This window comes from Bos indicus x Bos taurus, chromosome 28 (assembly GCF_003369695.1).
Source record: "Bos indicus x Bos taurus breed Angus x Brahman F1 hybrid chromosome 28, Bos_hybrid_MaternalHap_v2.0, whole genome shotgun sequence".
NCBI classification, from domain to species: Eukaryota; Metazoa; Chordata; class Mammalia; order Artiodactyla; family Bovidae; genus Bos; species Bos indicus x Bos taurus.
The window spans coordinates 40,535,811-40,551,917 of record NC_040103.1 but is presented as its reverse complement, the minus strand read 5'-3'; the positions used below and the strand labels follow the sequence as shown (position 1 = coordinate 40,551,917).

General features: G+C 43.8%; 1 protein-coding gene across 3 annotated transcripts in view; it reads left to right on the top strand.

Annotated features, from left to right (window-relative positions):
* Window positions 1-16,107, top strand: part of GRID1 (glutamate ionotropic receptor delta type subunit 1) — a 686,401-nt gene that overhangs the window by 549,128 nt on the left and 121,166 nt on the right. For all 3 annotated transcript variants that reach the window (XM_027530481.1, XM_027530480.1, XM_027530482.1), the window contains 2 exons: window positions 12,876-12,977; window positions 14,358-14,555. In XM_027530481.1, the coding sequence (XP_027386282.1) occupies window positions 12,876-12,977; window positions 14,358-14,555 (300 nt within the window). The remainder of the gene's footprint in view (window positions 1-12,875; window positions 12,978-14,357; window positions 14,556-16,107) is intronic.

The following is a 16,107-nucleotide window of genomic DNA, read 5'->3' as shown; positions in this document are numbered from 1 at the left end:
ATCCTTCTAGATAGATAAATGATTTCTTGGCCACTTGATATCCATCTAGCTCTGGCTAGTTCAGGTACAATTGCCTGAGTGTACTAACACTGCCCATCATGTTATTCTGAGAATCCTCTCATCTCACCGTCCTTACCAAAGGGTCATAGATGGGTCTCATGATAGATTAGTTCCACTAGCCCACCTCTCCAGCACATGGCTCCATCCTTTGCCAAGTTATTATCAAGATGTGTGTATGTATATAGAACAAGTTGGGTTTATTTAGATGCAATTACCTGCAATAAATTCATTGGTTTTTACAACGTGATCAAATTGTACACATTCATCAGTTGTACAATGTGATCAGCTCTGGCAAATGTAAATGGTAGTATAATCACAGTCACACTTCCATTATCCCCAAGTAGCCTCCCTTTTACTTTTCACTTGATACCCTCCTCCCATTCCTGGCCCCAGGCCAACACTGATCTATCTTCTGGACCTATTGTTGTTCAGTTGTTCAGTTGCTAAGTCATGTCTGACTCTTTATGACCCCATGAACTGCAACACGCCAGGCTTCCCTGTCCTTCACTATCTCCTGGAGTTTGCTCAACTCATGTCCATTGAATCGCTGATGCCATCCAACCATCTCAACCTCTGTCACTCCCTTCTCCTCCTATTCTCAGTCTTTCCCAGCATCAGGGTCTCTTCCAGTGAGTTGGCTCTTTGCATCAGGTGACCAAAGTATTGGAGCATCAACTTCAGCATCAGTCCCTCCAGTGAATATTCAGGGTTGATTTCATTTAGGATTGACTGATTTGATCTCCTTGCTGTCCAAGGGACTCTCAAGAGCTTTCTCCAGCATCACAGTTTGAAAGCATCAGTTCTTTGATGCTCAGCCTTCTTTATGGTCAACTCTCTCATCAGTACATTACTACTGAAAAAACCATATCTTTGACTATTGGACCTTTGTTAGCAAAGTGATATCTCTGCTTTTTTAATATGCTGTCTAGGTTTGTCATAGCTTTTCTTCCAAGGAGCAAGCATCTTTTCATTTCATGGCTGCAGTCACTGTCTGCAGTTATCTTGGAGCCCAAGAAAATAAAATATGTTACTGTTTCCACTGTTTTCCATCTATTTGCCTTGAAGTGATGGGACTGGATACCAGGACCTACAATAACGCCTTTTCAAGGAAGTCATATAAGTGGAGTCATAAAGTCTGTGGTTTTTGTGTCTGGCTTCGTTCCCTTGGTGTAATGCTTCGAACTTCATCCATGCTGTTGCCTCTGTCATAGTTTTTTTGCCAGGAACGCTGAAGAAGCTGAAGTTGAACGGTTCTAGGAAGACCTGCAAGACCTTCTAGAACTAACACCCGAAAAAGATGTCCTTTTCATTATAGGGGACTGGAATGCAAAAGTAGGAAGTCAAGAAACACCTGGAGTAACAGGCAAATTTGGCCTTGGAATACGGAATGAAGCAGGGCAAAGACTAATAGAGTTTTGCCAAGAAAATGCACTGGTCATAACAAACACCCTCTTCCAACAACACAAGAGAAGACTCTATACATGGACATCACCAGATGGTCAACACCGAAATCAGATTGATTATATTCTTTGCAGCCAAAGATGGAGAAGCTCTATACAGTCAGCAAAAACAAGACCAGGAGCTGACTGTGGCTCAGACCATGAACTCCTTATTGCCGAATTCAGACTGAAATTGAAGAAAGTAGGGAAAACCACTAAACCATTCAGGTATGACCTAAATCAAATCCCTTATGATTATACAGTGGAAGTGAGAAATAGATTTAAGGGCCTAGATCTGATAGATAGAGTGCCTGATGAACTATAGAATGAGGTTCGTGACATTGTACAGGAGACAGGGATCAAGACCATCCCCATGGAAATGAGATGCAAAAAAGCAAAACGGCTGTCTGGGGAGGGCTTACAAATAGCTGTGAAAAGAAGAGAAGCAAAAAGCAAAGTAGAAAAGAAAAGAAAAGATATAAACATCTGAATGCAGAGTTCCAAAGATTAGCAAGAAGAGATAAGAAAGCCTTCTTCAGCGATCAATGCAAAAAAATAGAGGAAAACAACAGAATGGGAAAGACTAGAGATCTCTTCAAGAAAATCAGAGATACCAAAGGAAAATTTCATGCAAAGATGGGCTCGATAAAGGACAGAAATGGTATAGACCTAACAGAAGCAGAAGATATTAAGAAGAGATGGCAAGAATACACAGAAGAACTGTACAAAAAAGATCTTCATGACCCAGATAATCACGATGGTGTGATCACTGACCTAGAGCCAGACATCCTGGAATGTGAAGTCAAGTGGGCCTTGGGAAGCATCACTATGAACAAAGCTAGTGGAGGTGATGGAATTCCAGTGGAGCTATTCCAAATCCTGAAAGATGATGCTGTGAAAGTGCTGCACTCAAGATGCCAGCAAATTTGGAAAACTCACTCAATATGCCAGCAAATTTGGAAAACTCACCTTTTTGCCACAGGACTGGAAAAGGTCAGTTTTCATTCCAATCCCAAAAAGGGCAATGCCAAAGAATGCTCAAACTACTGCACAATTGCACTCATCTCACACGCTAGTAAAGTAATGCTCAAAATTCTCCAAGCCAGGCTTCAGCAATATGTGAACCGTGAACTTCCTGATGTTCAAGCTGGTTGTAGAAAAGGCAGAGGAACCAGAGATCAAATTGCCAACATCTGATGGATCATGGAAAAAGCAAGAGAGTTCCAGAAAAACATCTATTTCTGCTTTATTGACTATGCCAAAGCCTTTGACTGTGTGGATCACAATACACTGTGGAAAATTCTGAAAGAGATGGGAATACCAGACCACCTGATCTGCCTCTTGAGAAATCTGTATGCAGGTCAGGAAGCAATAGTTAGAACTGGACATGGAACAACAGACTGGTTCCAAATAGGAAAAGGAGTATGTCAAAGCTGTATATTGTCACCCTGTTTATTTAACTTATATGCAGAGTACATCATGAGAAACGCCGGACTGGAAGAAACAAAAGCTGGAATCAAGATTGCCGGGAGAAATATTAGTAATCTCAGATATGCAGATTACACCACCCTTATGGCAGAAAGTGAAGAGGAACTCAAAAGCCTCTTGATGAAAGTGAAAGTGGAGAGTGAAAAGGTTGGCTTAAAGCTCAACATTCAGAAAACGAAGATCATGGCATCTGGTCCCATCACTTCATGGGAAATAGATGGGGAAACAGTGTCAGACTTTATTTTTTTGGGCTCCAAAATCACTGCAGATAGTGACTGCAGCCATGAAATTAAGAGACGCTTACTCCTTGGAAGGAAAGTTATGACCAACCTAGATAGCATATTCAAAAGCAGAGACATTACTTTGCCAATAAAGGTTTGTCTAGTCAAGGCTATGGTTTTTCCTGTGGTCATGTATGGATGTGAGAGTTGGACTGTGAAGAAGGCTGAGCGCCAAAGAATTGATGCTTTTGAACTATGGAGAAGACTCTTGAGAGTCCCTTGGACTGCAAGGAGATCCAACCAGTCCATTCTGAAGGAAATCATCCCTGGGATTTCCTTGGAAGGAATGATGCTAAAGCTGAAACTCCAGTACTTTGGCCACCTCATGCGAAGAGTTGACTCATTGGAAAAGATTCTGATGCTGGGAGGGATTGGGGACAGGAGGAGAAGAGGACGACAGAGGATGAGATGGCTAGATGGCATCACTGACTCTCTGGACATGAGTTTGAGTGAACTCCGGGAGTTGGTGATGGACAGGGAGGCCTGGTGTGCTGCGTGCGATTCATGGGATCGCAAAGAGTCGGACACAACTGAGCAACTGATCTGATCTGATCTGTTCTGATTCCATTGTATAAGTATACCCCACTTTGTTTATCCACTCATTCACCAGTCAGCATGATTGACATGTGACTGAAAATATGTGACATATTTCCACTTTGGGGCTATTATGAATAAAGTCTCTGTGAACACCCACATCCTGACCTTTGTGTGTACATATTTTATATTTCCCTTATGGAAATAATTAGGAGTGGAGTTGCTGGAGGGTGTGCTCAGCGTACATTGAACTTTATAGCAAATTGCCAAACCGCCTGCCAAGTGGCTGCACTTTTGCGTTTCAGATCCTCACCAGCACTCAGTAACATCAGCCTTGATTTTAGCCATTCTTATGTGGTATAGTGGGATGTCATGTGGTCTTGTTGGATGTTTCCCTGATGACTCATGATGTTGAGTTTTCATATGCATATAATCCATTCACATATATTCTTTGGAAAATAAGTTATTTCTCTATTTTTTGAAATTGAGGTGTTTGCCTTTTTGTAATTGAGTTGTAAGATTTTTTCATGTATACCAGATACAAGTCTATACTAGACACTAATATCTTGTATCTGCTATCATCCCATGACTCACGAGTTCCGTTTTTCTTTCTGCACCCAGTGGAGGCTTGATGGAAAGAGCTAATGAGTGGATGTGGCCCCCACAGTAGGGTCCCCCTTGAATCTGGGCTCCCAGGGAGCCTCAGCTGTCAGGCTGGCCCGCACATGCCCTTTAAGAACTTGGTAAAGTTTCAGGGTTTTTTCCTTCCTATTCACTCATATAACTATTAATACCACCTCTTTTGTGCCATTTTCTGCCAAAGATGGAATATTTCTTATATCCTGTCTCTCCTTGGAGGAGTTTCTCATTTGAAATTCAGTTTGCCAGATGGTCTTATGACCACCAGGTCCTCAAAGGATTTTTAAAATATAGTTTTGTTGAGATTTCCCTGGTGGTCCAGCGGTTAAGATTCTGAGCTTCTGCACTTCCACTGCAGGGGGCATGGGTTCGATCCCTAGTCGGGGATCCCGAACTAAGATCTTGCATGCCTCGCAATGTGGTAAATAAATAAATAAGTAAGTAAGGAATTTAGAAATAAATAAAATATATTTTGTTGATCTGAATGTTTGTTTGAGTGATACAATGAGAGCAATGTCAGTTTCCACTTTCTGTATCTTAAGCTGAAGTTGGACTGCCACCATCCTCCCTGTGGATGTGACAGAAGAATTTTATTGCTGGCACCATTGGAGGTGGTTAGTGTGCGCCCAGTGGGCCCTCTGTGCCTGGGGCTTTCAGAGAGGAGAAGCTAGAGTTTGCGTCTGTTTGTAGCTCCATCGTGAGCAATCTGGGTCAAGGGTATGACTAGGTTTCCTTGCCCTCCTCTGTAATACTACCAGGGGAGTATCTTTCTCTGATCCTTGCTAAAGATTTTTTCATGAAGCTCTCATATACGATATTTCTCCAGAGTATTTCATTTTTCTTTCATTTTCTAAGGGCTCTTTCCTTTGGACATTTAGCCCAAGTTCCGCTGGGTCTTGTTTTCAGAAAGTACAACTTTCACCAAATGCTTAATTCTTTCTGCAAATGCTCCTGGGCTGAGAATTTCAGTTATCCCATGCCTCAGAGGGAGAACCCTTCCCTCTCCTTATACAGCAGATCCGGAGCCTCAAGAGTGGTCCTGGCACCTTTCTCCATGGGTATATCCGATCTGATGACCCTCTCCTGTGGTTCATATTCTACAAGCCTGCCCTTAGTAACCCTGATGCACTGAAATTCCCAAAACAAATTCTCAGAGTAGGCCTTCTTTAGGGGCCTTGGCTGCACATATTAATATCCTATTTTCAGATGCTTACACTCTGCTTCCAGGATGCTCTGTGTCTAAACATATTGTCCTTGCATTTAGCCAAAGTTTAAAGGGTGCGTTTCCTGACTGAGATCAGTGCTGGCTGAATCACCCAATTCAGGGTGATGCAAGATGTGGGTTCCCCCTTCACCCCACCCCTACCCAAGGCTCTGATTCTTTGAAACACATATCAAATGGTTTTATTTTCTAATAAAAATGGGCTGAGGAATAAAAGCTAATAGAGGAGTTATTATTTCAGAAAAGCCCATGTACTGACATGATGATAAACTCAATATGCCATCATACCAAAGCCTGTATCCCAGCCGAAGATGTCTGCACTCAGTCGATGAGGATACTGCTCAGATGGGGCTCCAACTATGGCTGTGAGGTCTAATAGGCACGGTCATAAGAACTTCACTTCCTGCTTCTAGTACTCTCTTGAGACACATTTACTACCAAAGTATTGCCTACTCAGTTGCAAAAATGTGATGATAGAGGTTATTGATCTATTGTCTTGCTGGATTTAGCTAAATGAGATTTGGGGTTGGGCTTCCCCAGTGACTCAGCGGTAAAGAATCTGCCTGCAATGCAGGAGACACAGGTTCAGTCCCGAGGTCGGACTAGGTTCAGTCCCCTGGAGTAGGGAATGACAACCTGCTCTAGTATTCTTGCCTGGAGAATCCCATGGACAAAGATGCCTGGTGGGCTACATTTCATAGGGTCACAAAGAATCAGGCACGGCTGAAGTGACTGAGCATGCACACATTCATGAGATTTGTGGTTAAGCAAACCTACTTTCCTTCTTCTCTTCCCCCTTCCCTCCCAAAGAATTGGCAAGGCTCAATATATGAAGCTGGTCATATTCTGGGCTGTCAAGCAGTTGGATTGCCTCTTCTCTCCTTCTTCCTCCCCAGGGAAAGAAACCAATACTTTACAACACCTCTATAACCAGATGACAGACCACAAAGCCCAATCTTCCAAATGAGGTTCATCTCATTTAGGGTTAATAGTCCTGCATTTAATAAGGATAGGCCACAAAGTCCCAAACCCCTGTATCTCACAACTCAAATGCTAACATGAAGAACACCCTGATTGACTCAAAGAAATATATTTTCCTGAGACCAATGGTTTATGAAATTTATTCTCCAATTGGCTGATCTCTTGAACAGTTGTTTGTCATCATCAGATTTTGAAACCATGTATCTCTTTTCAAGTGACGATTGTGCTGTAACCTCTGGCTCCATCTTCGCTTCTGGTTTGGGTAGAGCAGATCTTGGCAATGAATGAAAACCATAGCTGTCTTATCAAATAGTGGCAGTTCTCATTTTAACAGTGCTGGAAATTAGTTTTTCAGGCTCTGATCTTGACAGGTCAGCTGTCAAAAGTGGGTGTCTGTGGCCATAAATTCATCGATCCCATAAACAAAATTCTGTCTGCAAAATGCAAGAGGAAAGTCAACGAAGATGCACTTATGCACAAATGAAATGGTCTGCAGCTGTATGACTGAGTGTCAGGACTTCTCCGAGTGAAAGATTTTTCTGGCTTCCCATTTATCAAGCCTATCAGCCTCATTTAGATTTTATTATCTGAAAATTTTTATCCAGCTTTCTGAACTGGGACCCCAGGCACCCTCAGGAGGGAGGCAGAACACAGTCTCTCCTAATCTTGATGGGCTGCAAGTTTGGGAATCCACTTACAGGCTTTTATTTTACTTTATTTTTAATTTTCACTGCAGTCTTTTAAACAAAAGATTTTGTTTGAAAAGGATGTGACTTTCTGTGTTCTGATCTTACATATCAGGTGCTCAGAGAGATGGCCTCACTCAGAAATAATGAAAGTTTACCACTCTGGTCTTAAGATTTGGGCAAGAGCTCAAGTCTTTGTGAAAATAGGGAGATTCACTCAGCTTAGGGCGCTTGGCTTCAGGCTGATGTGAGGGAATAATAAACTTTCTTGCTCGACTTGAAGGATCCAAGATCCTGGAACATGGTTACTTTGATGTGTTTGAAGGCAGAATTTTGGTTTCTCTTTGAAGTATTTTTTCTTTCTTTGTCAGAGTACAGGATGCCTGAAGGCCAGGGAGAGAGAAATCTGTATTGAAAAACAATAAAATAAAAATCTTTAAGCCCTAAATACTTTCAGACAAAAGAAACAGGAATAATAATTACAGGTTGGAGGAATCTTTTTTTTTTTCCTCATGTAGTTGCACTTTGATTTAAATGACTTAGCCTTGGGATGGCTCAAGAAGTAACTAACATAATTTGGGGCTGCGCTTCTTCCTTAGTGGAGAAAGATTGCCTGTCTGCATGGAGTTGGGTTCCAGGAGGGGCCACTGCCCTGTCTCAAACCCAACAGGTTCTTGGGCCCCACAGCATCTTGGAAATACCTTAGAATATAAGATGCTGTCCCACAGAACCTTGATGCTGGCCTCCTCTAGGAGATGGGTGCCTCAACCAAAGCTCCTTGTAGCCAGAGGACTGTTGTATTGAGTTCTGACTCTCACCCTGGCCTTGACCTTCTGACAGATAATTTGACTCTGATTGCTTCCTTCCACTCAGCCCTCAATCACACAAGTACACGTGATGGGATTTGGCTTCATTACCTTTGCTAGTTATTTTTATCAAAATCTTATTTTCTTTTTTTTTTTTGTGAAAGGAAAGAAAAACCTGTTAAAAGCCTAGAAACGCATCAAGAGGTAATCATGGTTATTCATAATTCCACCACTAAGATAAATTCAAATATTACATTTAAATATATTTCTTCCCACTTTAACCACTGCCTTTAAAAAACACACACAATTAAGGTCACATTGCACATACCTTTTTATATCCTGATCCGTTACTTTGTTATTATGGATTTTTAAACTACTGTTTTTTCTTAAGTTTTTAATAATTTTATTTATCTTTATTTTTGTCTGAGATGAGTCTTAGTTGCTGTGCAGGCTTTTCTCTAGTTGTGCAGAGAGGGGGCTACTCTGTAGTTACAGGACTAGCTGCTCGCAGCAACTAGGATCTTCCCACATCAGGGATTGAACCCGTGTCTCCTGCATTAGCAGGCAAATTCTTTACCACCGAGCCACCAAGGAAGCCCCAATTTTTAATGTATTATTTTAAAATCATTTTCTCCTTTGAGTAGCTCTTCAACATGGTAGGCAGAAAGGCATTTTTATTCCATTTTATAGATAAGAAAATGGAATTTCAGTGAAGATAAATTTATTCAAAAATATTTATTGCCTCTTGTGATTTAGTACTATGCTGTAAAATGTGCTGAGGTCACTAAGGTGAGTGGTGGAAACATACCTAGAACATAGATTTATTGGCTCCTAAATATATGCTAATTTAATATCTCCAAGTTCCCAAAATCTATACTAGTAATAGAGAGTTGATCTTCTAGAGGAGAACGGCATTCAGGCAAGGTTAGAAACTCTGGAGATTGGAGTAAGCAAGGCAAGGTTCAATCCAAGAGCCTGAGCCTCTAGAGACAGTTTATGAAGACAGGGTTTTGATCCCAGGGAACAAGATAAAAAACCCAAATAGCACAGCAGGATCACAGACTTAGGTCCAGAGTGGAAGATCATTTATACTGCAGCTCTGTATCAGTGATGGAGATTTGAGCTAAATATTTCATTAGTTATGAGGCTCAGACATTAAAGAATCTGCCTGTAATGCAGCAGATGCAACTTCAATCCCCAGGTCAGGAAGATCCCCTGTTGAAGGGAATGGCAACCCACTCCAGTATTCTTGCCTGGAGAATCCCATGGACAGAGGAGCCTAGCGGGCTACAGTCCATAGAGTCGCAAAGAGTTGGACATGACTTGGTGACTAAACAACAACACATTTTCTTTAGTTCTTTTCTCTTTATAAGTGGAGATTTGTAGAGATTTCCTAAAACTTAATTGAGCCAAAATAGATCTTCACTAGTGGCTCAGACAGTAAAGAATCCTCCTGCAATGTGGGAGACCTGGGTTCAATCCCTGGGTTGGAAAATCCCCTGGAGAAGGAAATGGCAACCCACTCCAGTACTCTTGCTTGGAGAAGTCCATGGACAGAGGAGGCTGGTGGGCTATAATCAGTGGGGTCGCAGAGTCAGACACTGTTAAGGGACTAACACTGTGAGGAAATGTATGCTGATACTAAAGTAACACCTTAACTACAAGAGAAACTGGGCGTGGGGTTTATGGACAGTCTCTGCACAATCTCTATGACTTTTTTTGTGAATCTAAAAATACCACAGTTGAAAGCTTTTCTTTTTTATTGTTTTAGAAAATTGCGGGACTTCCCCGGTGGCCCAGTGATTAGGGATCTGTGCTTCCTCTGCAGGGAGCACGGGTTCAATAGCTGGTTGGGGAATTAAAATCCCGCGTACCTCTTGGCCAAAAGGAAAAAGAAAGAAAGAAATTGAGTAAGAGTGTAGCAGACCCCGTTGAAGAGAAGTGGCATTCCAGGCAGAAGGAACTGGAATGTGGAGAGGAGGGAACACCATGTGCGTGAGGAAGATGAGGGACTTAGTAGAGTTGGCGTGTGCTGGAGCTGACTGTCAGGGTTGGGTCTCGATCAGAAAGGGCTTTCTTTTGGCTGAGTGTAAAAGTGTTAGGACTTATTCTCTAGGAAATAGGAATTGATTAGGAAATTTTAATTAACATAGTCCATGTTTGATTTTATTTAAGATAAACATCAGCACAATGGAGGAGGGCTGGAAGACAGTGTAATGAGATCAGCAGAAAGGCTGTTGCGATAGCCTGGGGCAGAGATGCTGCTGCCCTGAGCTGGGCAGTGGGCTAGAAGCAGAGGATGGTGTGGACAAGCATGAAGAGGTGGAGCCCTTCTCACAGCAGAGCTAAAACCCTAGACAGACAGGCCTTATCCCAAGTGCTTCTTCCTGCCTCCACTCCCATGACTGATTATAATCCCAGTGGAAAGACAGATGAAGTCTGATCAATGCCAAGCAGAACCTCATTCCAGGTGTTCTGGAATCCAAGCCAGAGCAGCACAGGGTGGAGATGCCCCTTCACCAGTGCTGAGGAAGTTGGGCAGCAGGTGTCAGGAATTCAAGTCCTGGTGCAGAGCAGAATATCCAGTCCCTGGAACTGCCATGTCATCACTGCTTCCATCGTAACTCTGTAAATCACAAGGGAGTAAAGGGACCTTCATCACACCACCCAATCCAGGGCATGCCACAGACCACACAGGGTTAAGCAGCCCCAATGCCTGGGCTGAACAAGTCTGGGGATGAGATGCAGGCTGCCCAAATCCATACCACGAGTCCCCTAAGTCCAGTATCACAGGGTCCAAAGAATGTAAGGAGCCAAGACCCTAACTCTGTTTGTCTGAGTTTGTCTTTTCACTTTGGCCAGCATCTGCACCCAGCTGCGGGAGCTGATCCCGAGTCCCAGGGCTGTTTCCTGAGACTCGGTGGAGAGATAGCCACCAGGTTCCTTTTCACTATGCCAGTTTCCAGAGTGTGACATCTTTGATATCTTTGCAGAGGGCTTAGGATAGATCTTAACTTTGCTCTTCACTGAAATGCCCCACAGTTGAATTAGTGGTGGCTGTGGGGAGATCCTCAGAGTATATGGCCATGCTCTAACTAAATGATCCTCATCGCTGCCAGGCATCCTGTTATTTAGGGTGAAGTGGGTCTTAGCTGGTATCACATCCAAAGTGACAGCAGGAGTTTCTAGGTTCCTTTAAACTGGTTCTAGGATCACATAGCTCATTCTGATGTCTCTACTGTAGGCTTCGGGGTTCTAGTATCTTCCAGGCAGAGCGGCCCCACAGATTCTGAAACTGTGGCCTCATACTCAAGGCTCAGTGTGCGCTAACCTTGCTGAAGATATCAGGGCTATGAGAAATGCTGGGAGAGTAGAAGTGTCCTTAAGTGATGCTATTGGTGCCTCCTTTAGGGCACCTGGTGACACTTTTCCACGGAGGGGTAATTCTTTTTGCTCAGCCTAACTAGGGGTCTTGTGGGTTTTCTCTGATGAAGGGTAAGATGCTGTCTGTGACAATCTGAATTTTAACCCCTTGCTACTGAACTGATGGTCCATGGATCAGCAGCAGCAGCACCTGGGAGCTTGTTAGACAGGAATAATCTCAGGTCCCAGGATCAGAAAGTGCATGTAAAACCCCTGGGTGATTTGTCTGCATATTACGGTTTGAGGATCACTGCTTTCATCTATAGCAGTGGTTCACAATCCAGGCTGTGCCTTAAAATCCTCCAGGAGATAAATGGTCCAATCCACTACTGACCAATTAAGTCAGAATCTCTATGGGTGGGACTCAGGCTTTAGGATGTTTTAAAAGCCCTCTTAAGAGATTCTAATGTGCAGCTAAGTCAGAGCCCCAGTGACCTGGAAGAGTAGAGGTTTTCAACCAGGATCACTGGGAAAGCATTAACTTTTCTCATGCCCAAGCACTAAGATCCTGGTTATGTTGGCTCTAGATGGGGCCAATATCTATATTATGTACATCTCACCAATTAATAATTGAAAATCACTGATTAGACAAAGGGTTTATCATTGTTTCTCAGGCCCTGCAGGGACGCAGGGAAGGGAAGCAGTCTCTAGGGCATCTGTGTCTGCAGGTGTTTCTGAGCCAGGCTAGTGTCTCCTTGACCATCTTAAGGTGCCTGACAGAGATGGGATGCATCTATTAGATCCTGCAGGCTTGGGAGGATGTGGCAGACCCAAGGCATGTGTATTCTTGATTTCTATCTACCTATCAGGGAAAATCATGAAGTTTGTGGTAAGACAGTGAGCTCTTGGTCCTGCTTACGGTTGGCATCAGGGTGCAACACAAGCTTTAAACCTGAGTCTTTGTTACTTGCTTCACTGTTAAACTTCATCTTTCCCTGGTGAAGCAAGTGATCTCAAGGACCACTGGCCTGGGCAAGTCAAAGGAGCGGTAAAGAAAGAGACTGCTTTGTGGGAGGCTCGATGATATGGCCTCAGTGGGTGGGCAGAAATGTTTATTCCGTAAACAAGTTCCTACAAGTTGATTTCATTTCAAGCATGTGTTAAGTCTTCAAGATCCAGGTGAGCCGATGGAGAAGGTGGAGCTCTATCTGTCACACCTTTATTCTTTCTAAGGTTGTGAGATGGCTCTGGGTCTCTGGGAGACTTCTAGGGCTGCTGTCTTCGTAGCTGTCTGACTCAGGAGCCCACTTCAGCGGTTGATTCCTAAGGTCTGCAAGGTGCCCGTCTGTCCCTCACATTCCCTTTTTCCTTCACAGCTGGCGACGTGGGACTCGGAGAAGGGCCTGAATGGCAGCCTGCAGGAAAGGCCCATGGGCAGCCGCCTCCAAGGACTGACTCTCAAAGTGGTGACTGTCTTGGTAGGATCCTGGGCACATGGGGGAGGTCTGTCATTCAGGCTTTGAGTCAGGAGCTTCTCTCTGTTCGGCTTAATGCTGAGTTTGGAGACAAGGGGATCTTAAGTAGTGGCTTGAACTTTCATAGGCTTTTCACTCAAAGAATTTTGTGAATAGTGAAGGAAGAGTAAGATTGGAGATTCTGCTCCAGGGCCTCTGAGACCCTCCATGGCAGGTCGCTGGCCTGCTCTAGACAAGGACCACTCATCCAGAACCAGGGCTGAACGCCAGAGCGGGGATAACAGCTCTATGTGTTTTGGGACGTAGGATCTTAACCTACAGGTTGTCTTAGGAGATTTTTGCTGCTAGCTAGAGTCCCCAGAAAGATGTTGGGAAGACATCCTTCTAAAACCCAACACCACTGATAGGCCCATGTGACACAAAGTTTACAATGAAGACCATTGGTTGCAATTTCTCTGCATGGTTGTCCTGGAAGCACAGACTTTGACTTATTTCGGTTACCTTCAAAGCATCTTCCTTCCCATTTCTTTCTTCAACTTTTTACAACTGGAGGAGACATTTTAGATTTATCTCTTATTAGCTCGGAAGACAGACACTGACACTCCTGCCGTCCCCATATGCACACCATGAATAAGCATTGTACCTTATCCTCCCCACCCCTAGATTAAATTAATGAAATGAGGTCTCTGCGGCTGTTGCCATAAGGCCCCTTCTTTGTCATTTCCACAGGATGATGGTGGGGAAGGCTGAGGTGTTTTCCAGATGACCGTGTGCCCTACAGGAGCACATGTGACAGCACAAAATGTGTTAATGTGCCCATGGCCTGCCTTTGGACTTTTGGACAGTGAGGTTTAATCTGCTGTGTGGTATGACCTTGTCTTGTGACTCGGCATCCATTTTTCTAGTCCAGTCTGATAGACGTAATAGTCTTCTCTCGACCCGGTTCACAGACCTCTGTTGTCATTTATTATCCCAGATGAGAGGTATTCACATTTCTTGTGTGTGTCCTAAAGAATTACAGCATTTCCAAAGGACAGAGTCCTGAATGTCACAAATGAAGGCATGAAAACAAGCCATGTTATCCTAGGAGAATGGGATGCTGAGCTGAGTCTGAAATGACAGAGGACAGATAAATCTGTTCCTCCGTCAGTATGCTGGTTGGAGGGATTTTCCTGTGCACTGTATCCTGAGTATCCATAAACCACTTTAGAAAAAGTCAGAAAGGTTCAGACTCCAGGCTTAAATTGGGTAAATACAGTGCATGTGTCCACAAATGTTCTGAAATTATGGTTCATCAGATTGGTCTCTCCAATAAGACCCTGGAAAGATGTATGTTAATGAGCCAGTGATTTAGTTGAAGAACATTCATTCTGTTGTCCTCAGGAAGAACCTTTTGTGATGGTGGCTGAGAACATTCTTGGACAGCCCAAGCGCTACAAAGGGTTCTCCATCGATGTCCTGGACGCACTGGCCAAGGCTCTGGGCTTCAAATACGAGATTTACCAGGCCCCCGATGGCAGGTACGGTCACCAGCTCCATAACACCTCCTGGAACGGGATGATCGGGGAGCTCATCAGCAAGGTAGGTCCCAAAAGCAGATCCGTGGGGAGGGGCCCCCTAGTCTGCCTCTGGGGTGATGTCTTAATTGGGCCCCTTTGAAGTTGGAACCTCAGGACCAGCTGGACAGATCACAGTTACCCTTCTCCACACGATAAGGATCTCTTCCTCCACGCTCACCCTCCTCCCTGCTGTACTCATTCTTCCTTTTATTTTCCAATGCCCAGGCACTCTGGGTTTTCCTTCTATGTCCATTGCTATCATTCCTTTGAAGCACCATGTGCCCTTCATGAAATCCACCCCCACATTTGAGCTGCAGTAGGAGCCCAGTGCTCACGGGGACGGGGGTGTGGGGAAGACGGGTGCATGCTTAATCTCTCTCCATGGCCCACAGCAGCGGGCGGGTGTGTCTTGTGTGTGTGCGCGTGCATGTGTGTGTGTGAATGAGTGTGCAGGTGTGTCTGCGTTGCTATGGTAAGTGAAATCGCAGTCCCTAGTGCCTCAGGTCAATTTCAAATCTTTCCTCTTCCTCTTTGCCGTAGAACCTGGTCCCCACGGCACGAGGCCAACTCACTGTGTCCCCCTCCTCTCCCTTGCCATCCTGTGGCCTCTGGGTTATTTACTGACAGCCGTTTACATTGGTGGATCTGCTCAAGTCCTCCCTCACCATCAATCTGGACATTTCTGACATCCCTACAGATAACCCTGGGCTTCCAGTGCTTTGACCATTCATCTCCAGTGACCTTGGAGCACCCGTCCCCGTGCATCCTGTTAGCATCTTACGTGTTGCTGTCACTGTCCCACTCCATGACTACAACCTGTCATCCTTCTGACTCCGGCATTTTATCTTAAAACACAAGCCCTTTTCTTTACAAACCCATAAATGCAGAAAGGATACCTGTGTTCTCTCCAGTTTCTCCTAAGCTGTCATTTTTTTCCAGTAGCATGCATTCTAATCCTGTTAATGACAAGAAATTGCTCATTAAATCAACTTAATATAAAAAAAGAGGTGAAAACAAAAGCCAAACCCATAACAACTTTATTGTGGAATAATTTATATATAATCTGTACCCATTTCAGATGTATCATTTATGATTTCTAGGAAATTTAGTGAGCTGTGCAACCATTACCATGTCTAATTTTGCAATACTTCCATCACCCCAATGAGATTCGTCATACTCATTTACAATTAATCCCATTCCAACCCAGCCCTAGGCAACCCTTAATCTACTTTCTGAGTCAATAGATTTGCTTTTGCAAATATGTACTATAAAAGCAGTCATACCATACCAGTCTTTTGTCTCTGACACTTTTCACTTGGCACATGTATTTGAGGTTCATTCTTCTCTAAGATTTCTATGCCTTTCTGGTATGGCATCCTTTCCCGTCTGGCGTGCCCTCTGTGGTTGTCCAGATAAACCCCTGGTCCTTCATCTTTTGTGATTCTCCTAAATTATTTTTGATTTCTTGTTACCTTGAAACCCTGACTTGGTTCTATTACCTACCTTCTGACTCTGACATCCAGGCGGCTCTGTGCAATTAGAGGAGAAAACCACAAGTTTGTCCAGATAGATGC